This window comes from Diorhabda sublineata, chromosome 6 (genome assembly GCF_026230105.1).
Source record: "Diorhabda sublineata isolate icDioSubl1.1 chromosome 6, icDioSubl1.1, whole genome shotgun sequence".
Taxonomy (NCBI): domain Eukaryota; kingdom Metazoa; phylum Arthropoda; class Insecta; order Coleoptera; family Chrysomelidae; genus Diorhabda; species Diorhabda sublineata.
The window spans coordinates 26,092,874-26,118,033 of record NC_079479.1 but is presented as its reverse complement, the minus strand read 5'-3'; the positions used below and the strand labels follow the sequence as shown (position 1 = coordinate 26,118,033).

The 25,160-nt window shown below is 31.9% G+C and overlaps 3 protein-coding genes across 7 annotated transcripts; 2 read left to right on the top strand and 1 right to left on the bottom strand.

Moving 5' to 3' along the window:
- Positions 1 to 537: 537 nt before the first annotated feature.
- LOC130444998 (target of rapamycin complex subunit lst8) lies at positions 538 to 3,246 on the bottom strand. The gene is made up of 5 exons (XM_056780437.1): positions 3,031 to 3,246; positions 2,612 to 2,977; positions 2,357 to 2,559; positions 2,160 to 2,305; positions 538 to 742 (listed from the first exon to the last, which is right to left on the bottom strand). Exons 1-5 carry the CDS (start codon positions 3,172 to 3,174, stop codon positions 630 to 632), a joined length of 972 nt encoding a protein of 323 aa, XP_056636415.1. The 5' UTR covers positions 3,175 to 3,246; the 3' UTR covers positions 538 to 629.
- Positions 3,247 to 3,470: 224 nt separating this feature from the next.
- On the top strand, positions 3,471 to 4,922 carry LOC130445412 (uncharacterized). Its single transcript, XM_056781015.1, has 4 exons — positions 3,471 to 3,582; positions 3,847 to 4,154; positions 4,306 to 4,426; positions 4,627 to 4,922. Exons 2-4 carry the CDS (start codon positions 4,150 to 4,152, stop codon positions 4,816 to 4,818), a joined length of 318 nt encoding a protein of 105 aa, XP_056636993.1. The 5' UTR covers positions 3,471 to 3,582; positions 3,847 to 4,149; the 3' UTR covers positions 4,819 to 4,922.
- Positions 4,923 to 9,517: 4,595 nt separating this feature from the next.
- On the top strand, positions 9,518 to 24,797 carry LOC130446115 (equilibrative nucleoside transporter 3-like). 5 transcript variants are annotated; one of them, XM_056782198.1, is made up of 10 exons: positions 9,518 to 9,765; positions 11,229 to 11,454; positions 15,347 to 15,480; positions 17,090 to 17,336; positions 18,307 to 18,357; positions 18,916 to 19,053; positions 19,110 to 19,400; positions 20,450 to 20,535; positions 21,650 to 21,849; positions 23,301 to 24,797. In XM_056782198.1, the coding sequence occupies exons 2-10, from the start codon at positions 11,394 to 11,396 to the stop codon at positions 23,407 to 23,409; spliced, it is 1,317 nt and encodes a 438-aa protein (XP_056638176.1). In that variant the 5' UTR covers positions 9,518 to 9,765; positions 11,229 to 11,393; the 3' UTR covers positions 23,410 to 24,797. The 5 variants fall into 5 exon arrangements, with proteins under 5 accessions (XP_056638176.1, XP_056638177.1, XP_056638174.1 ...); XM_056782199.1 differs by having other exon boundaries at positions 9,525 to 9,765; positions 11,299 to 11,454; XM_056782196.1 differs by lacking the exon at positions 9,518 to 9,765 and adding an exon at positions 10,258 to 10,756.
- The last annotated feature ends 363 nt before the right edge of the window (positions 24,798 to 25,160 follow it).

The following is a 25,160-nucleotide window of genomic DNA, read 5'->3' as shown; positions in this document are numbered from 1 at the left end:
TGGTATTCAAAGTATAATAATTGGACTGTTATTTCAGTTATTTCGCTCCTGAGTGTATTCGATTATCCAATTTCATCTCCACGTGACTTTTTACTACCCCTATAAGGCCATTTTTATACCATTTTCCATTTATTCAATATTAGGTGCTGAAATGTTCAAAAGAACAATTGACTCTATTCTGTGAAACTAATCTAGACCCAGTACTGTTATATTTTACCATATTATATCGTTTTTTAGATCTGGATTTGACCTAAAAGATCCAGAATTTTTGAAACCGTTCAATTTGGTCAATTTTTTGCATCATCTGGTATATTTTCATTAGTAATATCACCTGGTGATCAAAATATAAGAAATTTTACCATTTGTTTCAAAATATCACAGGATTTCATCATTTTTTTATTTAAAAGTTATATAATCAAAATATATTTTAATTGTATATGTGAATGTAGCTTTTTCCGAATCTCATTTTCTTTTTAACATTAAAAATTTAAAGAAAATAGGCTGTTATTTGAGGATTTAGATTATAGTGCCATTGTATGTGACTGTACCATTATATAATTCATTAATTACAATTTCCATTGTATAATACACAAAATATAAAATATTATAAACGCTTTAAAAAATTCTTTTTAAGTCGCATCTCTAAATGCCAGAGCTGTAACCGCCTTCTGATGTCCGGTATATTCTCGTTCCATTGCTCCTGTCTTAACGTTCCACAATTTTGCACAAGAATCAGACGAAGCTGGAATAAATTACAACCTACAGTTAATTTCAGTCAGAAATCAAAAAGATATCTAACAGGATTAACTTCCAAAATAATTTTGAGTTATTAAGATTCCCTTGAATGCTTCTTATGGCCCCACAATAATCTAATAGAGTTTTATGATTCAAAAGTGGTTTGTACAAAAAGTAAAATCAAATTTAATTGTTCTAGATATGTGAGAAAAGGAATCTGAATTTGATTTAACATCCTCACAGGTTGAAATTAGTCCTAATGGATGTTTTATTACTTTTTTTCTACTGGAGAGAACAGGAAGAGTAGCGGTACATATAATACTACCTTCTAAATATCAAATATCAAAAAATTAGAGATCATTTACTGAATAAAAAAAATGATTCATTGGTGTTTAAATGGTACTAACACCAACAAGTTATAAATTTTCATTGATCAGAAACAAAGGATTACCCTTTACCACCTATTTCCTTCTATACTTTTCAAGAAAATGTCTACGAGTGCTAAAATTATTCATTATACTGTATTAAAATTTCTAGGAACAATATCCAAAATCAACACCATTTGGTCTTTCAGACTAGATATGAAGTAGATATTTATAAAAAACAAGTACTCTAATACAGGTTTTTCCATTTTATGTGCTTTATGGATAGTGAATGAAACAAAAAGATACTGTGAATCTAGAGGACAATTAGTGTCAAGAAAAGTTTAAACTTGTTAAAAACTCTCGCAATTTTCCTAGAGACATCAAAAAGTACCTAATCAGTTTTTTAATTAGAAGGCTTAACGGTCCGTAATCATTCCTTTACGAAAATCTGGAAGTCTTTAATTGTCAATTGCACATGCTACAGTAAGTAGCAAAAAACAATATAGAAATTAGTGCTTTGAAAGGACGTAGTAAGCTCATTAAAAAGTACTTTAAATACAGGTTTTTCCACTTTATCGGCTTTAAGGACGCCTCGGAGTGTCACAGTTTGATGGAAAAGGAAGATCTAGGGGCCAATGAGTGCCCACAAAACCTTGTATAAAACCTGCACAATTTACCAAGAGACATCAAAAAGTGCCTGATTAGCTTTTAAAAAGATATCAGCCTTTGGTAATTTCTAATGATGCCTATTAGAAGGCTTAACAGTCCTTAATCGTTTTTCTAAGCAAATTTAGAAGCCTTTAATCGTGAATTTAAGGTGCTACATTAAATAGCAAATCACAAAAATGAATAAGTATTAAAATCCATATGTACAAAAAAAATGAATGGACTTATATCATTGGAAGATCAATCTGGAAAAAAGACAAACAAAAATTCATTTTCCACTAATTAAGTTACTTTTAGAGCTGAAAATGCACAATTATGCACATTATTCATCAATAGAGTATTAAAATAATCCTTTTTATGTATTATAACAATTCTGAAAATATTAAAACTTACCTGTGAACAAATATTGTCCATCAGCACTAAATGCGGCATCCCAAACCCACCTCTGGCTTTCTGGTTGTTTCAATTCTTGTACCAATGAGAAATCACCACAACTCCACACTTTAGCAGTTGTATCTGCAGACGTTGTAGCTAATAAGCTGAAAATAAATCGAAAAAAATATAAATTTTGACTGTAAAACGTATCTTACTTTGAATCGGGGCTGAATTTACATTTTAGTGCATGTCTAGAATGCGCCTCGAATTTCTGTTTTGGTATCATTTTTGTAGGTGTATCCACCATGCCTGAAATTAAACTCCATATATAACATCTACCTTTATTATTGACCGATGCCATTAATTGACTATCTGGTGAAATTTCCACGTCTAGAATCATAGCATCATTTTCTGGAATCTAAATATTATTCAAATTAAGGAAAAACCCTGTATTATATAGGTAAACTTACCAATTGTTCGTTATTGTCGGTCCTTAGATCCCACCTATGAATAATTCCGGTTTGATCTCCAACAAATAACTCTACTTGATTGGGGTGCAATGTTACGCAGTTTATAGGACTTTGTACTTCAAAAAGTTTTGGGCACTGGTTACTTCTTGTTCTTAAATCCCAAATTCTTGCTCTACCGTCTTCTCCTCCGGAATACATCCATTTACCGTCTTCTTGAAAACCGACACAAGTTACGTTTTTAGACGTGCCTTCGTAATTTACAACCGCATTTGGATTATTCGAATTCAAATCATACATATAAATATGTTGATAACTAGCTGCTGCCAAGTGTTGCCGGTCGGGTGTAATTTCTAACGCGTTTACTTGCTAAAAGCAATTTATATGAGATATTTCAACGTATAAATTTGATAAGCAAATACCGATTCTGCATGTTGTAATGTTCTCGTACAAATTCCTGTATGGGTTTGCCATAATTTTATGGTGTGGTCATAACCGCCAGTTGCTAAAATTATATTATCGTTTTCTAAATTTTCCACGGTCATCACACCTGATGATGTATTCATAAATTAATTTTAAATTTTAAAGGTCTATTCAAGTGACACAACCATAACCTATAAACATTCTTAAATTTCTTCTTATTATGGTCTTGAACTATACTAGTTAATAGTTATTACTTTCATTCATAATTTGTCTAAAGGTGAAATATTGATTTAAAAATTTTCACAAAATATAAAAATAATTATTAGGAAATTGTCAGAAAAAGAGAAATTTAGAAAATTGAAAGAGACCTAATTCCGTATAGAATGAAAAGGGGTGAAAAAGAAGAAGAGTTTATTCAATTTTTAATTTAGGGTTGAAATTGGTTTTGAAAGAGGGGCGAAATACCTACATTTTCTTTGATTATTTTTCATAATTCACTCTAATTATGAAGATAAAAATTCAATTGAAGTACATAAGTAATTGTTATACAGGTGATTTCAATTTTTAATGAAAACATATTTACAATCCCCCTGCAAAATTAATACGAATTTAAGCAAATTCCAATCTTGATTCACATAATGAATTATACTAAATCCCTAAAAACTTGAAAGAGCAATGATTTTAGGATTAATTTAATTGATTATAAGATCAATTATTTCGTTATGAATATGTAATTAAATTCCATTTCCGGAATAGTTACCAGACAATGAAGGCGTTTATGATGGGAATAATCTGTTGTTGTTTTCTTTTTTTAGTATTATTTCTAAATGTCGATTAAAAATATCTATTCCACGATTAAAAAAAAACTGTTATCATTGGGTTTGACATAAACAGTAGGAAGTTAAATCGACCTGACAAAAGAATATTTCCGTTCTTCAGGAAAATTACGGATATTTTCAAAGGGATGTCATTTATGTGTCTGAAACAATAGCAGGTGTTTTTCAATCAAGGCGTTTCCGTTTATTTATTGAGGTGTATTTAAGACGATTTTCTCCAGGTTTAAAATCAGTCTTTATTGAGATTTTGAACTGTATAAGTTTCCATCGTAGGCCATTAACATGAGGTAAGTTTTCGTCTTATATAAATAATAAAAATTTTTTTAAATATATACCGATTGTGAATTCAATATAATTCTTAGAAATCTCTCAAAACCCTACAGATTTTTCATTCGATGAAAAAAATATAGTAGTACATTTTCGTTTTCCCCATTTAAGGTGCATTTCTGACAACAACAAAACTGAAATTGGGATTCTTATACCGCTAATATTATGCTGTATAACTATGAATTTAGTACATGGATATCCTGGTGAGGATTTCCGTTATATCGACCGAGATGTAAGTTATATCCCTCTATCAATGTTGCATGTGTTAGCTTTGTTCCATTTGGACAGATCCGGCTCTGATTATTTTTCCAATTTTCTGTAAACGCCTAATCAACATTCCCACATGGATTTGCTTTCAAAGATGTTTAGTATTTACGTGTGTGTTAATAAGAAGGTGAAATGTCTTTTTTAGTCCTAGAATTTTTTTTCTAGTTGGCCAGTCCAGGAGCCCATCAACTAGCTAGTTGGCTAGCTTCTCAGTTACGATCAAAGGAAATAATTGTACCAGTCGAGGTTCCAGCTATACCTTATAGATTACCATTGCAAGGAAAACGGAATTCCGAAGTGACGAACGCCATAATGGGATCCGAAGAAAGTCAAAAGATGTATAGAGAAGGGCGTTGAATAATTTATTTTCTGTAGACTTGTCATTTAAATGATTAAAATATTGAATTTGTAATTTCAATAGCGATATATATTGTAGAATAAAAATTTGTTTGTTCCACCTTTATAATCGATTCATTTGAAAAAAATCAATTACCTATATTAAAGAAAAATGTATTCAGATGCGTTAAATAAGTTGGGTTGTCGCTGAGTCAATGGTATCGAGCTAAAAGTATTTATTAAATTACCTGCGTATACTTTTCACTTATATTTGTCTGGTATTTTAGCTCTGTCAAGAGATGGCATGTCTGCAAGACTATCGATAAAGTCTTTTTATTGTAACGTCAGGACACGAGCGGCTGTACACGCGATTGGTTGACCTCGAGCTAAGAAATTAATGGCGGCTCCAATAAGAGAAGCGCTCGAAACAGTGGTCTGTTCAAATGATCGAACAATGTTGTTGACTATTGGGACATATATTCAAACTTTATCAAGGAAATAACATTTATATACGTGAATAATTAAATAACAAAAAGAGACAGGCAAATGCAAGTCCGGTCTGTTTTGATTACATTCACGAGACCACATAATAGAAGAAACCGCCATTAATTACTTCAGAGGAGAGAATGGAAAAGGACGCAGAGTTCTCTTTCTTACATTTATCTTACGTACCATTTTGACAGCTTATATTACAAACATGGCGAAAATGCTGCACTCGCATATGTTCATTAGTTCCTTACTTTATATTTATGGCCACCGTGTATATAAAAAAAACAATAACAAATATATTTTTCATTGCGGTCAAGGCATACCGCCGATAACGATCGAATCGTATCATCTTTCAACATAAAATCAGCTATAATTGTTAATTACTACAGAATTGATAGTTTGTTGTGACCTGCTTTGTGAGCTTAATTGTTCTTACGACGCTGTATACTGTCTAGACGGGCAAAAAATCAATCTAAGCACATTCCGCATTGAGATAATGAGTGCAAACTTAAGTGGAACACCAACAAAAGTTTCCAGATTACTTTTTACTAAAAATTGAGCACGCAATGCAAAAAAAATGCATTTAAGATTTTATTAATTCCGTATATTATTATTTTACGTAAAATATTGTAATCTGTATAATATAATATTATCTCTCAAATTCAGAAAAAGCAATTTCAGTATACTACACCGCATAATTTCCACTCAATGATGGTACAAAACAAGTGTCTACGTCGGACAGTCAAATATTACCAGAAATTATCAAGAATCTCCTGTTTACAAAAATTTAACGATTTTTGTGGGTGTAAACTTTTGTAGGGATCGCTAATCACATATCAGAACATCCCATTATCTTCGAACGAAGGGTAAATTCAGCCACGCCTAACCGATGAATCTGAACTACCCCTGACTAATGGACCATGTTACTTTTTTTAAAACTAATTAACCATTTGATTTACGAGACCCTATTTTCAGACGAAATATACTCGGAGTCGAAATTATATACAGGGGATACATATAACTAATGAATTTCAAATAGTGTAATAGATGTCAATGAAGAAGATTATAATCTCTTATATTTTCGATTCAGTTATTTTCACCATACTCACAGCATAAATTAATCTTTCTAAGGTAGAGTTGGGATCGAATCCTTCCGTCAGTTTTTTGTAAATAACGCGTAATATCTTTGAAGGCATTGCTCTATACTTATTTCTGGTTTTACCGAAGCGGGTTTTCCAAATAGTCACTTCCTAGTAACAATTATTTTACTTTTAGCTCGTTCCCTCTCTGGGTGGGTCGTAAACGAGCCCACCTTCCTCAGTATGTAACAAACTTCTATCGGGCGTAGACGTGAAATTATTGAATTATTTCTAATTGAATCTTGAAAGTATTTTCAAACGTTTTGAACTTATTTTATTTGAACTAATATATAGAGGAAAACGAATTTTTCAACTCCAGAAGAGGCTCTAGGAAGAAATGCGACGCCGACGTCAGCAAGAGGAATCTATGACAATGAGGCTTTTGTTTGATAACCCGAATTCCAAAGCGTTTTAATAAATGATTATAATTTGGAAGATAGTTTTTCTTGACAATGAATATGATTTGCAATCCACTTCACAAGAACCAGATTGCGATCTAAATTTTGAGTTGGGAAAGGATCAGGAGACAATTTGGGCGGATAAACCTTTAGGTTCACAATTTTCTAGAATTCCCTCTAGAAATATTGTTCTTCATTCACCCCCACTGAAAGGAAAAAAAGAAATTGATAAATCAGAAAACAAGTATAAATCTCCTCAATATTTCTTAGCCCATACAGATGCTTTGGAGAAAAAAGCACTGATTCATTTATAGTAAATGAGTGCAGTGGATTCGGGGTTGAATACTGAAGACATGTTCTCCTCTACATTCGGTCTTCCATTAATAATTTATTTTCTTTGAGCAACTTTCGTTTTAACAGAACAATTACAAAGGAAATAAGGAAATTATCCGATAAGTTTGCAGCTTTTCGCCTATTATGTGATATTTTCGTTAGCAACTGTTCCAAATGGTACACGCCATCGAAATACATTACTGTAGATGAAACTCTTCTTAGCTTCCGAGGATAGTGCCCCTTTAAAACTTATAAAGCTAGAAAACCTGTAAGTATGGGCTTACTTCTTGGGAGGAATACCATATGTTGGTAGAGAGGAGCAGAAAAGTGGAATATCATTACCTACTCAGTACGTATTGGAACTAAATAAGCCATAATATGGAACAAACAGAAACATCATATCTGATAATTGGTTCGCATCTTATGAGCTGTCGGAAAAATTATTCGAGGAAAAACACTTTTGTTGGGACCATGAGGAAAAACAAGCCACAGATTTCACCATCGATGCTAGCACGTGGTCCAGAGAAATTTTCAATCTTCAAATATCAAAAGAATTTCCTACAAATTTGATGTCAATAAGCAAAAATACAAAGATATCAGCGTAAGTATCAAATGTCCCCCAAAAAAAATGTGACGTGCATTTTTTTACCTTAATTTCCCAAACTATTTATTTTTAAATTGTTAAATATTATTTTCAAAGATTATACATATTTTCTACATTTCCAGTAAAAATTTTGAAATATTTTTTCCCAAAATTCTATATTCAAAAATATTGGGTATATAGTATATTAGTTTCGACGTTATTACGTCTCATTAGAGTGGTATAACAAACTTTTGTTCGGAGTAGACTACCACTCTGATTAGACGTAATAACGTCGAAACTAGTCAATGATTACAATCCTTTCCTTGCAGCTTGCAGTTTCGAGCCATTAGGGATGTTGATATCGACAAAAAGATAGACATCACGTTCTTCATCTTCCATCTTGTTCACTAACGAATCTAGTCGACCCTCTGAAATCAATTTTTTTAAACAAACATTGATTCGGAATGGTTTCAGCAAATCCAAAATCCACAAATTTTCATTTCCATTTCCTCTATTCTCCTCCATTGGTTTCGAGGATCAACTGAGGCTATCCCTTTCTTACATCAGAGGTATAACTGACAAAATTTGCAGAATCTTCAAAACTCATAGCAATCGCACAATGTTCAAACCCAATCAGATCCGTCAAAGATAAAATATCCAATGGTCACCATGGAGTGAATGAAATTCCCTGCTCAGATTGCCCTAGATCTTATATTGGCCACACAAATCGACATATTTCCGTCAAAGGCAAGGAACACTTGTTGTCTGTCACTAATTGCGATCTTTCCTCCAACCCAACATCGTATCCGTACCGGACACACAATCGATTTCAATAGAAACAAAACCATCGCCCCACTCCGCTCCTTTAAGTCCAGGATTATTCGAGAAGCTGTCGAAATAGAGAAACGTCCAAACTATTTGAACACAAGGGACGATAGCCAGAGTTTTCTCATTTCCTTTAAAAACTCCCGCCAATAATATATTTCTCACACTGGCCAAAAACCCAAAGCCAATAGATCACCTATAATTGCAACGTCCAGGCGTCTACCTAACCAGTTAGCTGAAGACCAGCAGTAATTGAGTTAGTGTCAACAGTGTTCTCGATAGTTCAGCTTTCCACTTCCTCGGTGAAGTTCCATGGAGTAGGCAGATTGAGGCCTTGGAATCAACCAGTAAAAAGGGGTAATTCGTTGCGTGGAGTAGGCAGATTGAGACCACGGAATCGGATCACTTCTCTTGATAATGGCTCCAAAGGGGGAGAAGAAACGTCGATAATTTTCAAAATTCCAACGCGTTCCAACCGTGAACTTTTTTTTATCTGTTAGGACTTTTATATATGTTTATATTTTTGAATCGACTTGATTTTAAGTCTTGTCTGTTATAAAATTTGCGTATTTATATTGACCGATAGATCACCTTCTACGTGAATATCATAATAAAAATTTGTTTTTTCCCAAGTTTTTCATCTCAAAAATTTGTATATATATGATTATTAGAATTATTGTATACAATTTATATTATTTTGGTACATAGAGACCTTAAAGTTTACTAGTGCCTCTTTCTTTCATCCTCCCTAATCTTGGTTTTGATTTTCACCATTGCAAAAGTACCACTACAAACTGATCTATAAAATATTCAGCTGTCTCGTCATCAGCTAGATCGTTTACCTGTATTTCCAGGAACTATCCGCCTGATTGATCTTGTTACATCCTTTAAAGATATTATGAATAACTTCTGCACCTCCCACTTCATATATATAGAAACTTGTTTTACCTCGTGTCTGTTATCCTTTAAAGATTGAATTTCTTTCATGATACAACATACGGTGTCGACTTAAGTTCGGTCAAATTACCGTGTTGGTCGAATCAAATAATTATTGTCAGCATAATGCTTGTTCTTTTTCGTCGCTTCGTTTCGAAGTAATTTGTGTGATATTGTGCAAACAATGAAGATTTAAAGTGATTAAAAATTGGAGGGATTTATATTAATAGTTCGTTGGAATTTGCAAACATGGATTTATTTAAGGGTTAGTACAATTTTTATGATACAATCTTTAAAAAACGTGCTTCATAATCGATTAATTTCAAGACGTGTAATGCACATTTATGTTTTGTTTAATCAAATTTTACTTGACTTACTTTTATTTTTTTCATAGTAAAAGTTCCCCATAACTTAGTATAAACAAAATATTTGAATAAATTTCTGTTGTTTTTATGTGTATATATTTGTCTTTAACCTAAAATATTGAATAATTTTTGAACTGACAATATTTTTGTTCACCCTGTAGAAATAAAACTTGATCAATGACACTAAATACTACATTAACAGAGCTTTCAAATGAGGTATTATAAAACACTCATTATAATATCTACAAGGGAGAATTGAATATTCGTTTTCATAAAAAAGCGATAAAAAAATTAAACAAATAAAATACCCAATAAAATATTAACAAAATTCGCTGTATTTTGTCAATGTTTCGAATGCAAAATAACGTTAAATTCATAAAAAAAGTAGATTTAAAAATATTAGTTGCCAACATATTATTTTTCATTCCATAACCTAACGCATTGAATTCAAATATGACATAGCTATCCCTGTATAATAAGATAAAATTAGACTAATATTTGTTTCACTGTATACTGCGTATTCCACGAAAAAAAAAAACAACGTAAATGTGGAGTATTGAAATCAGTAGGTGATTTTTGTATCTTTGCCAACCAAGGATTCTATGTCAGTGACACTCTATTTAAAATCCAGTGGCTAGCGAAAGTGTTAAAATAGGTTATACATCTTACCACGTGTTCTGTATCACATGGCACGTGAAATACTAGAAGTTGTATTATTTAATCGATTTTTTTGATGTGTAACTAGTTATAAATGTGTTTATTGATGGGTTTTTTCTATAATAGATATTCATTATTACGTTTTGTGGTTCGTAACGCCAAAAATAGCGTGAATCGTAACCAGTGTCAAGAAATTCGATATTCGAAACCGGCGTGTGGTTAAGTTTTCCGATAGTAAGTTTAGATTATATTTTTCACATTTGATTAATTAAAATACCAAGGTTATTGATATTACGCAATTTAATGTTATATTTCTATTTAATATAACTCATTTTACGAGTGATTCTAAAAAAGTTTACGTCTTACTGCAGTTTTAAAATAATTTCATCATCCTCGGATTTTGTTGGTTATAGTTATTCTGAATCATCAGGTTTTCTACTCTTCTACTTCTTTTTCATATTTTTCTACTTTCACATTAATTTAGTATACGGGGTGCTTCTAAATTTATGCTGAATATATGCTCAAAATGTTGAGGGAGATTTTATTGGAGACACAGTGTATGTAGGTATATACATTTATTGATATGCTTGCGTTTTTGAGATTCTCCTGAATGTGTAAAAACACTGTTATTATTGCTATTACGTTGGTAGTATTATTTATTGAATTGCAAACGTAAGAATAAACAATACAGTGGTTAACGTTTTAGTTGATCAAACAAATTGAAGTTCGTCAATTTCAATAAGTTTTAATCAAATGGAATTATTAATATCGTGTAGGAATTGTGTTAGCAGACAGTGAATAAAAGAAGTAGCAATCGAAATTAATAAACATCAAGATAAATATATATAGTAATTGAAAATAGTATTCGAAAATGACAAAAACTGGTATAATAGAAGGTATGGGTACCGCAGAAGAAAAAGTAAAACTGAATGGTGAGTTTTTTTATAATTTTTTTTTCATTTTATGATGTTTTGCATTTACTTATTTTTATGTTTACTCAGATATTTCGTCATTATTGGAATGTATACTATGTAAAATTTATAATTTGGTAAACAATGATGTAGCACGTTTTTTTAAATGAATATTCACTATAAAAACTGTATCACGAATTAGTATTACAAAAAGGTCAAAGTTCTTAAACGAATTATTGATTGCTAGTTGATTTTAATAATTGTTTATTTTCGCAATAAAATAAAAAAAATAAATTAATGCTAAAACATGAACTGTAGGTGTAAAAATTAGCATACATTAAATTACACCTTGTCTAGATTAAATAAAATAAGTATACGTTATTCAAATAAAGCTTTATGTACGAGGAGAATTTGTTTAAAATGTTTCCATCCACTTTTAATAATAAAAATAATATTTTTGTTTTTTCTTATATTTAACTATTTCTTAATGCCAAATGGCTCTGATTTCTTTTTTGGTAGATTGTAGATAAATAGTATTTCTGTGTAAACAATACGTGTGTTTGTGTGATAGTCATAACTGCGTAAAGAATTCAATAAAATATTTTTTCGGTTTTCTTATATTCTAATTAAGACTTATTGGAAGCAACAGCAATGGCAAAAGTAGCTAATTTTGAATGTTTTTGTTAATTTATCGAGTGGACTGGTATAAATGAATTTCACCAGTAGTGTAGGTCGTTCAAAATAAAATTATTTACGTCTGTTGGGTCAGTATCTATAGAAAGTTATCATTACGTCCTACTTTGAAAGATACAATAGGTAATAACATAAAAATAATGAAAAACTTATCATTTTGAATCAACAAATTTAATTGAAATTTGAGTTTAATTGTTTTTAAAATAGTTGGAATCAATTTTTGACGTTATAGAGAGAGTGTATTTCAATTTTTATGCAAATGGAGAGACGTTTAATGTCATATGTTTTAAAAAACGTTCTTTAAAAAAAAACTAACCTTTTTTTGTATTTGGAAATAATCTTTTTGAGAAATCGAACCGTTACTGGTTTTTCTGAAAAAACAAACCGTTTATTGTCTTTAAAACGGTCTTTTTGAGATAACAAAAAGTTTTATGTCTTTCGAAATGATTTCTTTGAGAAAAAAAAATCGTTTTTTGTTTTTGAAAACGACGTTTTTTAAGTTAACAAACCGTTTAAGAAATGATCTCTTTGAGAAGACAAATGCCTTTAGAAATGATTGTTTTGATAAAACAAACGGTTGTTTGTCTTTAGAAACGGTCTTTTTGATGAAACAAACCGTTTTTTATCTTTAGAAACGGTCTTTTTGAGGAAACAAAACATTTTTTGTCCTTATAAATGGTCCTTTTGAAGAAACAAACCGTTTTTTATCTTTAGAAATGGCCTTTTTAAGGAAACAAAACATTTTTTGTCCTTATAAACGGTCTTTTTGAAGAATCAAACCGTTTTTTATCTTTAGAAACGGTCTTTTTGAAGAAACAAACCGTTTTTTATCTTTAGAAATGGCCTTTTTGAGGAAACAAAACATTTTTTGTCCTTATAAACGGTCTTTTTGAAGAATCAAACCGTTTTTTATCTTTAGAAACGGTCTTTTTGAGGAAACAAAACATTTTTTGTCTTTATAAACGGTATTTTTGAAGAAATAAACCGTTTTTTTGTTTTCAGAAACGGTCTTTTTGATGAAAAGAACCGTTTTTTGGTTTCGTATATTTTTAACCACATTCCAGTATCATTTTGACCAATTTTGTGGCCAAACACGAAACAAAAGCCACCGTCTTCGCTGGATTTGGTTGCCTTTAACTTTTTCTTCTTCTCGAAACTCAAAAATCCGCTTCTTAGAACGCCCAAGAGCCAATTGAAACCATAAAAGTTAATTCGCTCAAGGTACTGAAAGCCGAGGCTTAGAACAAGTATATAGATAAACCAGAATATACAACTTTTCCTTTTTCTAATCATTATGATAACATGATGTGTGGATTTAACATCATAAAAATTAAAATAAAATAATTATCTCATAATACAATATATTATTTAAATAAATGAAATCTGAATACGTAAATGCTTCAATGAAATTTTATTCGAGAAACTCATCGTGTTGGACTCGAATGAAATATGTGCAATTAAATACTAATTATATCAATAAGAAATGACTAAATTGTTTATAGTTGTCAATGGATAGTCATGTGTCATTGAATTGAGTTGTATAAATATGGGTAAGTCCTTTGTAATTTGGTATGAATAATTTATAAACATATTTTTGTTTATTTTCTTATATACTCAAAATAATGTATTATTATGTTGATTAATGACGTCTGTATTAACACACTGTTAATTCTCGAATCAGTCGGTATCCTAGAGTTGATATTAAAAATAGACAGAGCGGTGTAAAAGTGGAATTCTACTATTAAAAAAGAGAGCTCTGCAGAGGAGCAACTCCTATATCAGGACCAACTCCTATATCAGGACCAACTCCATCAAACCTTCCTTCTATATAAAAATATCCCTTATCCCACCTTAAAATTATCCAACGAATATCTATCTTTCTCTCTATTGAAAAAGAAAGATTCGCTTCTTATCTACTTTCTTTATCCCCTCGTATCCCCAAATATCGACCTATTTAAAAGTTACAGGGATGAACTAGAGACTAAGTTTCTAATAAACCGTCATCTTAAAGTCAAGATTCCCAATTATTTTCCTCAAAGACTACATTTAAAATGATACTGGTTTCGTTGCCATATTTTTATTAAATTTGAAAGTTTACACATCAGTTATAACGATAGAAATTGGTTAATAATTTGTTTTAAATATACAGACTGTTCCGTGATTTGATGCAAGAAATTCAGGAGTGAGTACTTTTACAGGGACAACCTGTACAATCTAAAGATAGCAAAAATGAATTTTCTAATCGAGTTTTTAACAAAAAGTTACTATCTGTCTAACTTGATAAAATTTATGGTGAAGGAGATTCGTAGATTTTTAAATCGTTGTACATGCCAAGGAAACCGTTCGCAATAAAGAAACATTCTGAAAAAAATTATCACAAATTGTAATTATTTATTGAAAATTAAAAAATTAGTTGGTTAGCCTACAGCTTATCAAATAAAAAGAGACGTGAAACTATTCTATGAATAGTTGTCGTTAATGCGTTCAATTGTAGTGACATTTTGCTCTAAAGCTGATGTTCGTATAGTCCGATTTTGACATTCGCCACCTTTTTTGATAGGACACTTCTTAAAAAATCATTTTATAAAAAATAATGGAAACTAGTTTAGGTACTTTATTTATGTAGACAAACCTGTTTCTCGTAAGCTACGATCAACCTGTATTTTCAATAAATAATTACAATTTATAAAGATATAAAAATCTGCATTTCTCCCAAACCATAAATTTTACGAGTTAAACAAAGAGAACCTTTTTGTTAAAAAATCGATTGAAAAATTAATTTTTGCTGTCTTTAGATTGTACAGGTTGTCCCTGTAAAAGTTATGGATTGTTAACCATTGGACATGAGCCGCCTCTGCCTGTTCGAATGTATAATTTAGGAAATATATTTTAATATAAGCTCTGATTTAGCAACTTTGAAGGCCTATAACTGTATGAGGAATTTTTTTTTTTCATATAACAGCATTATTTTCACGTCGTCTACTTAATCCCGAATTTCTTCCATGTAGTCTGGGAACACCCTGTATATTTATATATATTTTATGTATTATCTTAGTTGTGAACAATCAAGTTGAAATGTCAAAGAGATTGTTCATAAATATCCCGGGCAATAAAAATGTTTATGATAAATGTCAATTTAGTTCTTGTTGAGATACTAATAACAACGTTATAAAATTTATATGAACAAATATTTTACATTAACGAGTTGAATTATTTTCAGGACACGCCGAATTGAACATAGTTTTCAAAAAAAATGCCATGGAAACCGATAAATTTTACCTTTCACATACAGTTTTCATGGTATTTGGAATTATGCATTTGTTACCAGTTTCTTTCTTCGTGACCGCCACCGATGTAAGTATATCAAATTTATTATTACATACACACTGAGCTTTCAAATTAATTTTAAAAAATTCCAAATTCTAATCAAAATAAGAATATAAATATTATAATTTGAATCGAAAACCTCATAACCTAAATACACTTTTTAACTAACCCTGTATATTTATCGACGATATAAAAGGTTGTTTTGACAGAACCGAACGAAAAGTCGAGTGTATTTTGATCTAAGCACGTTCCGGCATTTAAATATTCATAAAGGCGGTATGGTGATACATGAACCAGTGTTTTGACTCGTGTCTAATAAAATTTTGTTGTTAAAATAATGCGGAGTAGCGTTTTCCTTGGTTATATTTCACGTGAGGAGTGAATGCCCTCGGACAACAACTTCTTTGAGAATTAAGATATATGGAAGATTTCGTATTCAGTTTTATTTCAAAAGTTTTGAAACTTTCTAAACTAACAGTTACGAAAGTCCGCCCTGTATCAAGAAATGACAATAGAAATTATGTTATCGGTTTTTCGAATCATCTAGCGGTATTATCCATTATTTATTGTATATTTCCTTTCAACTTTTGGTAGATATTCTATGTCCAGATGTACCAAGAACTTGCTTCAAGATAATGTTCTACTGGGCTTGGAATTTCTTGCTATAGCTCTTGGTAGTTTATTCCTATCTAGGGATAAGGACCGTTTTCCCACTCACCTTCTTGTCTACAAGTACTCAACGTGGTTCTTAAACATCAATCTTTGGCCCAGAATGACTCTCAGGTGTATGACCTGGTAATTCATTCTTTTGCAAATGTAGGGATAAGGACCATTTCCTCAGTCGTCTTTTTGTCTATAAGTACCCAACTGTAGTACATCATTTTGTTGAGGATGGCTACCACAATACCACTCCTTTTGGTGATCCAGCCACTCTTCTTCTGTTGTTGCTCCAGTTGATTTTGTTCCTTGTTATTTTCACGTTCTTTTCGTGGGTCTTCTCCATTGATGCTTCTTGTCGTCAAGTAGGTATACAGTTTCCTAAAATTTTCTTCCTTCCAGAGGCGACAGCAGTATTTGGTTTATCTTGGGGATGTGGATATTATTTCAGTAGGTATTTAAAGGGGTCGTAGGTGTTACTAAGTTTGCTTGGTACCTCTCGAGTTTTCGGTCCAGATGATGCACATTAGACGTAAATTTCCATTTTGGCCGTTGTCATCCTATCATCTTTGTTGTGGACATTTCTCCTACTACATGATACATGCCTTAGTTTGGGATCCTTTTTCTTTGATGATTCGTAGCTGCTTAAAGATCTTCCATATCCTGGTGTCTTCTGGTCTAGTTCGTCTAGTCTATTTTCAATATTTGTCTTAGTTGCTTCTTAACATCTCCATCCAGTCCTTTTGGCTGTTTTTTTAGTTCTATTTTAACTTTGATGACTTCTCTTAGTTGTTCACTCTTTTTATATTCGTACTTTGTTCTATTGCTTTAGTGTGACTTATGTCCAGATGTGTCAGTTGATTTTCAAGATCTACTACATCTTAATGGACGATATTTGTTGTCCATAGTATAAAAACGAATTATTTTTCCATTGAATTTATAACTTCGAACTAGTTTAGTATGTTGTATTTATTTCTAGTACTGGATGTATAAATTTCGGAATATTACTGTTGAAACAAACGATCCAAATCACAGGTCAGTTCTACAATCGAATTTCGCTTCGGGGACAAATGTAGCTATATCAATACCGACAGTGATATGCATGACGCTAGCAGTGATATTTGCCTATAAAATTAGGGTGAAGATCAGAATTTTGGTTTCCCTGTATATCCTAGCAATTTGTTTCGTTGTATCAACGGCTTTTATCAAAATGGATACGGATCATTGTGAGTATATATTCTGATTTAGATAATGTATTGTAATAATTGTCACACCCTGTATATATTATTATGTATAAAAATGCCATTTGGAAAACTGATAGATGGGTATTTCAAGGAAACCTTCCTGTAATGATAGTTGAACCCTTACGCATAGTCAATAGACCCCGAAAGATCTCGGGTTCGTCGAGCCATTTTATTTTATTATATGTCATTAAACGCCACACCAAAAAAAGCACTTCAACTCCAGCCCTCCGCCAAAAAATTACCACTGCAGAGAAGAATGTTCCCTATATCGGGGCCATACCTAAAATTTATTATATTCCATATAAAAATTCCCTCATCTCCCCCACACACAAATCAAACGAATTTCTCTGTCATTTATTCCTTCTGGTTATGGTTGTTATACACGTTACGGTTCGCCTGAGAAGTGTACGTTGGGTTGATCTTAACTCTGCACCAAAACATCCCCCCTGCAGAGAAAAATTTTCCCTATACTGGAGCTATGCCTAAAATGCATCATATTCCATATGAAAATTCCCCAATTTTCCCGACAAGCGAGTTTATCTGTCTTTTATACCAAATTCCTTCTGGTTATGACTCTGCGCCAAAAATCAACCCTTCAGAGAAAAAAATGTCACCTGTATCGGAGCCACGACTGAAATGTATCATATTCCTTATAAAAATTCACTTATCTCCCTCACAAACGAATCACAACGGGTTTCTCTGTCTTTTATACCAAATTGACTGTGTTTATAGGTGTTATACACGTTACGGTTCGCCTGAGAGGTGTACGTTGGCGCGGTAAAACCTGTACAGATAACGTACCCGGCAAACCGAAGCGTGTGTGGTTTACTTTACACGAAATTGTCAAGGAATATTATCGCCACCATTTTATTAGACTTTATTCTAATCACTTTAATATTCGCATACTAAAATATTGATGAAAAAATATTTTATTTTGAATTTATGTTCACAGGGCAAACCGGATTTTTTGCACTTACCATGGCAATTTTAGCGGTAATGAATGGTAAGGAATTGATAATTTTATCATTATTTATTACTTATTGTAATAATTGCGCACTTTTTATATAGGACAAATATCACATATGCTAAAAAATTAGATTGAATACTCATTAATACTTCAAAAAAGGATTGAAAAATCAGAATATAAATAAAAACATTTTAATATAAAAATTCAAAAATTATTCAAACAAATTTGAATATAATAAATTTTTAGAAACGATTCACATACAAAAAAAACGATAAAATTATCAATTGTGATTTTGGTAGTACCGTCTATGTCTAGTAACAGAAAACTTCTTTTGGAAACATTTGAAACGACAATTTTCCGATAGATGGAGCCATCCACCACCTTTTATAGTGTATTGCGCGCGGCTACATACCCGACACGATTTGTAATTCTATTTCATTAATTTCAATATCACGTGATTTATTAGTTTTCTTCTTTTTTTATTGATAAACAACGTTTGTAATGCTTAAAATATTTTATTCTGGCATTCATTTGGTAGATATTGAACGATATATATTATACAGGGTGTCATATGTATATTTTCTAATGTTATAGGAGTCCTTGCGTTATTCCAAGTAAGCTCCTTAGCGCTTTTGGCGAAGTTTCCTCCAATTTACATGAAGACTTTTCTCATAGGACAAGGAATCGGTGGCATTTTTTGTTCGGCTCTCCAAGTTCTTGCACTTTTCATAGGTGAATAAAACAAAAAAAATCAGTTTTATGAATATTGAAATTTATTTTAACTACAGGTACTTCATCTGAATCGTCAGCGTTAGTCTACTTCGTCTCCGGAACGCTTCTAACCACTTTAACCTTAATGCTCTACCACATCATCCATCAACAAACCTATTATAGATCCATAATCGATAACGCTTTAGAAGACACCAAAAAAGATTTGATCACGTTCAAAGAAGTCGTGTTTACGTCCCAAAAAATTTGGTCCAGTTTGGTGATTGTTATCGCTGGGGCTCTCGCTTACGTCCCAACCCATCCATCTATAGCCGCGTTGGTTGTATCGGAATTTAAGACGAATTTTACAGGTAAATATTTTTGACAACAATTTCAATCACTAAAATAATTTCAGGCAATAGTGTGAAGTAGACAATTGGTGTAGGTCAGTATTTGCTGGATCTTCAGTTTCTGAATCTTCTCCAGGCGACGTTTCTTTATAATTCAACTCTGGGGTCCTGATGTACCAAAAGGCGTTTATTTATAGCGTCAGGTTAATATTTTTGTAGCCACGAACCTTTTGACAATGACTTCATATTGTACCTGGATGCTGTAGCTCCTGATAATATGGTTCTTTTTAAAGATCTTCTAGTGTTGTATACATTTTCGTTGAAAATGGATGTCAGGAATGCAACTTTTCTTGATAATCCAGTCATTCCTTTTGGTGATCCAGGAGATTACTTTTCCCATGGTGACCGCGTTGTTTTTACTTTGAAGAATTCTCTTTAGGTATCATAGACATTAATTCTGGTTTTCCGACTGTAGTACACCATTCGGTTGATGATATTTGTTAGGAATAGCACTCCTCTTTGGTGATATAACCATTTATTTTCTCTTGGTAGTCCAGGAGATTATTTTTTCCTTAATGTCTACGTTGTTTTTTATTTAAATAATTCTCCTTGGTTCTCATTGACTTTAATTCTTGTCTTTCACTGTAGTACACCATTCTGTTAATGATAGTTGTTACAAATAGCACTCATCTTGATGATACAGTCATTTACCTTATCTTATTGGTCTAGAAGATTACTTGTACCATGATGTCCATGTTGTTTTTTCTTTCAAGAATTCTCTTAGGGTCTCATCGACATTAATTTTGGATTTCCGAATGTAGTACACCATTCTGTTGATGATAGTTGTTAATAATAGCACTCAACTTGATGATACAGTCATTCACCTTCTCTTGGCCGTCCAGGAGATTATTTTTACCATGATGTTCACGTTGTTTTTTCTTTCGAAGAACACTACTTGAATCTTCATTGTCAGATGATCATTTCTGGTAAATGTCATTTCATGAAGGATCATGTGACGGCCGGAACTTTTTTGATATAATTTTGTTAAGTTGGCATTACTTTTGTTACAGAAAGGTACTATGTAGCTGTAGTGACGTTTTTATTCAGTGACATTTGCTGTATTATTGGAAGAGTATTAGCTGCGTCTATAAACAAGGTAATTATCGTTTCAAAATCAATCGAATTTTATTTTAATCAGTCCAACCGGTATTTAAACTTCCATCATAATATTATAATATTTTCTAATACCATGTAGAATTATTATCATGATATTAGTTGAGTTAAATCAATATCTATCGAGATTAGTATTATATTACTATCACCTGCCCCTCGTATACTAAAAAAATATTCGAGGAAAATATCACTGATCGTGATATATGCTCACTAGATGTTATTTATAAAAACATTTTGATAACGAATGTGAATGTCGCCGCATGTGGTTTTAAAATGTCACGTTGACGACACAACTTATCAATTTTCTTTTCTTTATACAATCAGCTTACGTAAAACTGTTATTTCTTATTGAATACTTGTTACGTATGCAAAAAATAAATACGTAAGAAGTGATACTTATTTAGATATGAATGATTGAAAATTCATTAGAAAAATAAATTTATTAAATAAAAAATTGAAAATCGATATTTTTTAAATTATTTCCATAAATACGAGGGTCAATTTTTTTGGATATGCAATTATTTTACTATACGAGGTGTGATCAAAAGGTTAATTAAATATTACTGCAATTATTTTACCAAACGAAGTGTGATCAAAAGGTTAATTAAATATTAATAAAACGTTTTTGGTGATGATTTGGTGACTTTTAAATCAAAATTGATATTTAAAATAACAAAATTTCCGTAGAATTGAATTTTTTATGGGTTTGCTACCAGAGGTAAGTGCTCAGACTGATAAAACTGTTTTTCAACGTCAAAATTTTGATTTTTTTTTGTTGAGGGGGCAGATTTTCATGGTAAATAATGATTTAAAAGAATATTAAGAAAAAATTGTAGATCGTAAAATTATCTGAAAGAAAAGTCATAATATTTTTTTAGAATCACTCTATCTCAGAAACAGTAATTCTTAGTAAAATAAATATAATGACAGTTTTTTTGGATATTTTTATGATCCTAAATTTTTGCCTTGACAAAATTTTCTTGATAAAATTCAGTATTTATCATAAAAATTCAAAAAAAACAAAACATTGAACTCTTTTAGCACGAATGAAATCGATAGGATTTTCTATGGGAATAATTTTTTATTTTTATTTTCAGAGGCCTCGTCCTTCTGTACTTGCCCTCCTCTCAGTAATCAGAATGATCGTTTTCGTGCCTCTATTCATATTTTGCAACGCTTATCCCAGGAAACATTTGCCTGTATTATTTCCGCACGACTGGCAATATATTATTATACTGGCCAGTTTTATGATATCGAGCGGGTATTTTTTCAACGTAGCGTTTTTAAATGTTATCAGGTTAGTAAAAAAAGTCAAATAAAAATATAGTGTAATTTTTCAAATAATGTATACAGGAGGTTCCAATCTAGAGATACGACGTAATCGTTGATATTCTCTAATAACAACCCTGTAACTTTTCTTATTTCATGTAAAGATTCTCGTACTTGTCAAATATCGAATTTTTATCTATCATTAATTACAGGATGATAAAAAAGTGAAAAACTTGTAGTTAAATCTCAAATTTGCAATCGAAATTTTGCTTTTCGAGTATCCCTACAAAAAAAGTCCAAAGGATTAAATTCTGGGAATCTCGATGGCTATATAAGGGACAGATATTTCCTAATGAGAGGCGAATAGTACACCATAACCTTAATCCTGCAGGAATTAGGATCACCTCAAGTCATGGAAGAGAACCAGATATGCAAAAACCTTCATAGATGTTACTAACCCTTCAAACTAATGGGTGATAATACTACACCTAAGGCAAAGCCTCTGGTAGACAATTACAGAGTACCCAGAAGTTGGTTAATGAAATAATTGAAGACCTGGTAAGCTTTGAAGCCCCTCAATCGCTGAATGAATGGGAACCTGCTGGATTCAGGATCTTCTTTAATTATTCAAAGAGAAAATATAAAGCAAACAAGCCAGAGGAGACAAAACTTTAAACTAGGGAATGGAAATACTGCAACTAATGCATAAACTCTGGTTGGTAGAATCACAGAGCACCTAGAAGTTGATTTATGAAATCATCGACGACCTTGTTAAGCTTGGGGTTATTCAACCAATGAGAATATCTGAACCTGCAAGATTGAAGATCATTTTAAATTATTGGAAATAGAAAATATTAAGCAAAGGATTCAGAGGAAACAAACCTTTCAAACTAGGAGGTGATAATACTGCAACTAAGACAATCACAGAGGACCTAGAAGTTGGGTGATGCAATCATTGAGGATCTGGTTAAGCTTTGAGTCACTGAACGACTGACTGGAACTGAACCTGCAAGATTTCTGATCGTATTAGACTATTGAAAAGTAGAAATAGATAACAGATAAGTTGGATGAGTCAAAACCCTCAAAATAGGAGGTGGAAATATTGCTAAAACTCTGGTAGGCCCAATCACAGGTACCTCCGAGGTTCCCAAGTTTTTCTCCTTTAAAATATTATTGGTTCCTATGGTGCCGTTTTTCCAAAAGATCTGATGTAGCTATGGAAATGGATACGTTGACCACTATCGAGTCTTCAGTGAACCCTTGGGGGTTCACCTGAGCCACTTTAGGAATCACTAATCTGGTTCTCAATAACACAAAGAAGAAAATCAATTAATTTAACATAGTAGAAAAGCCTTATCATAAAGTTAGCAATCCTGGGACCTCAAAGGTCTCCCCATTGTTAGTAATAGTTCAATTATAGACACGATATTTTATTTTAATGAGTATTTTGATGGAATTAATTTCGCGAATTGTTTATAGGTTGGCGCCTGAATGCGAGGAAAACTCTTATCTAATAATGCAGACAGTAATCGGTATTGTGGGAGCAGTATTTTCGCCTCTAGGAGTATTATGCGTTAATTTATTATAGGCAATTAAATATGTAGCCAGATTTTATAAAAATTGACTAAAAAAAAGGTCCAAACAAATTGTAGAAATGTATAAATGAATTCGTGATTTGTTAGGTTATGTACACCGCTACACTCACAATTACACCTTCTAACTAGCGTTTCGGAACCAAGTTATCCTCTTCAGATAAGAAACAAACCACGATGTAATTGAGAGTGTGGATGTAGTGAAGTCTCGAAACGTTGTTAGATATATTTAGAATGATTCGTTTTCACGCCTAAAAGATTTTTTTCGGATATTTCTATTAATGAATTGAAATTTTGTAATGTGCTGATGCGGTTCGAATTATTATAAAATCATGTTCCTATACGTTCTTGAATTGGTTCAGAAATTTATCAGAAACATTATTAGAAGTGGAGCTGATATAATATGGAAAAAATCAATATATTTTGGTCAATTTTTCGATAATAGCTTGTCATAGGTCATAAATAACACAAACAGTAGTGACCTTTATGATATCACTTCATTAGTGACTAGTGATTTCAACATAAATAATCGATGGCATAACATTGAAATAAAATTTTTGTCATGGTTGGTTACGGTCTTCTTCTTTTTTCACAAATAAATCACTGATTAAGTTGAGTAACGATCTAGGTTGAACTTGGGGCGATCTCTAGATTTGTGTTTGAAGGAATAAGGTTTAGTGAAACAACCGACGCTCGACATACGTGACCATGGACTAAAAAAAATCAGTTTCTACTACATGACAACACGGTTGTCGTTTTTCGTGATATTGAAGCAGAGATAGTGCGCAGCGATTATTCAAAACGACGTACTCACTATTGCCAACGGTTATCTGGTCGTGAATCTAACGCACTTTCATCGTCCATGGTTGTTACCGCAGCTTTCACACCAAGTGCGTTTAAAGGTCAAATGAAATTTGGTTGCCATTACGGTTGGAAACATCAAGGTCAGTTTTGTTACCAGACGTGTAAACCGTTCCGAACTGTGGATGTTTTTGGATATAATTGAGTCTGTAGAGTCGCTTTCCAACTGATCTAGGGCCCAATGATCAAACAACCTATTGTTTGATAGTCTTCTGGCTTTAATTCTGACACTAGATAGACATTATACGAATGTAGGACGAGATATTTTCACAAATACATTTGTATTTTCTTGACAAACTCGTTTATTTCTTGTCCATGGTTGCCTGGATATTTTGTACGTTCAATTTTTTTCATATATTATGTCAGCTTCTTTATTTTTAAGTACGAATATTTATACTATTGAATTGATCCCCATCTTTTTATCGAAAATTGAATGGATTTCTATTTATACTTATTTATTTAAGAAAAATTTGTACATTTTTAAATAAAAATCTACCTTTGGGAAGCTTTGTTTTTTATATCAACTGATAGAAGCACAAATATCTTTTATTTAGATTTGAAACTATAAAAGCATATAATTGTGCTAATGAGATGTAAATAGAGCGAAACCGGTCGAAAGATTATGTTTTTTCATCTTAAACTTCTAGACGGACAGACAAAAGTGTCTTTAGAACGGTTTGTTTCATTACACAACCGATATTATATTTGGATTTTAAGTCAATCATATTGCGCGCGGAGACTTTCACTGACCAAGTAGTAGCAAAATTGTTGTATTTAATTCAGATTAGATACGAAAAGCATTTAGTTGTCCGGATGAGGTCCAAATACTCCAAAACTGGTCAAAGCATCATTATTTTTTTGAAATGCTAAACACAAATAAAAAAAT

Bases quoted from the DNA above. Each gene is read 5' to 3' on its own strand.
- LOC130444998 (XM_056780437.1), bottom strand. From the start codon at position 3,174: ATGAATACATCATCAGGTGTGATGACCGTGGAAAATTTAGAAAACGAT. The intron at 2,978-3,030 runs GTATTTGCTTAT...AATTGCTTTTAG, and splicing joins CATTACAACATGCAGAATCG to CAAGTAAACGCGTTAGAAAT. The intron at 2,560-2,611 runs GTAAGTTTACCT...AATAATATTTAG, and splicing joins CCGACAATAACGAACAATTG to ATTCCAGAAAATGATGCTAT.
- LOC130445412 (XM_056781015.1), top strand. The intron at 4,427-4,626 runs GTAAGTTATATC...TTTTTTTTCTAG, and splicing joins TCCGTTATATCGACCGAGAT to TTGGCCAGTCCAGGAGCCCA.
- LOC130446115 (XM_056782198.1), top strand. From the start codon at position 11,394: ATGACAAAAACTGGTATAATAGAAGGTATGGGTACCGCAGAAGAAAAA. The intron at 19,054-19,109 runs GTGAATAAAACA...TTTTAACTACAG, and splicing joins AGTTCTTGCACTTTTCATAG to GTACTTCATCTGAATCGTCA. The intron at 21,850-23,300 runs GTTAGTAAAAAA...AATTGTTTATAG, and splicing joins GCGTTTTTAAATGTTATCAG to GTTGGCGCCTGAATGCGAGG.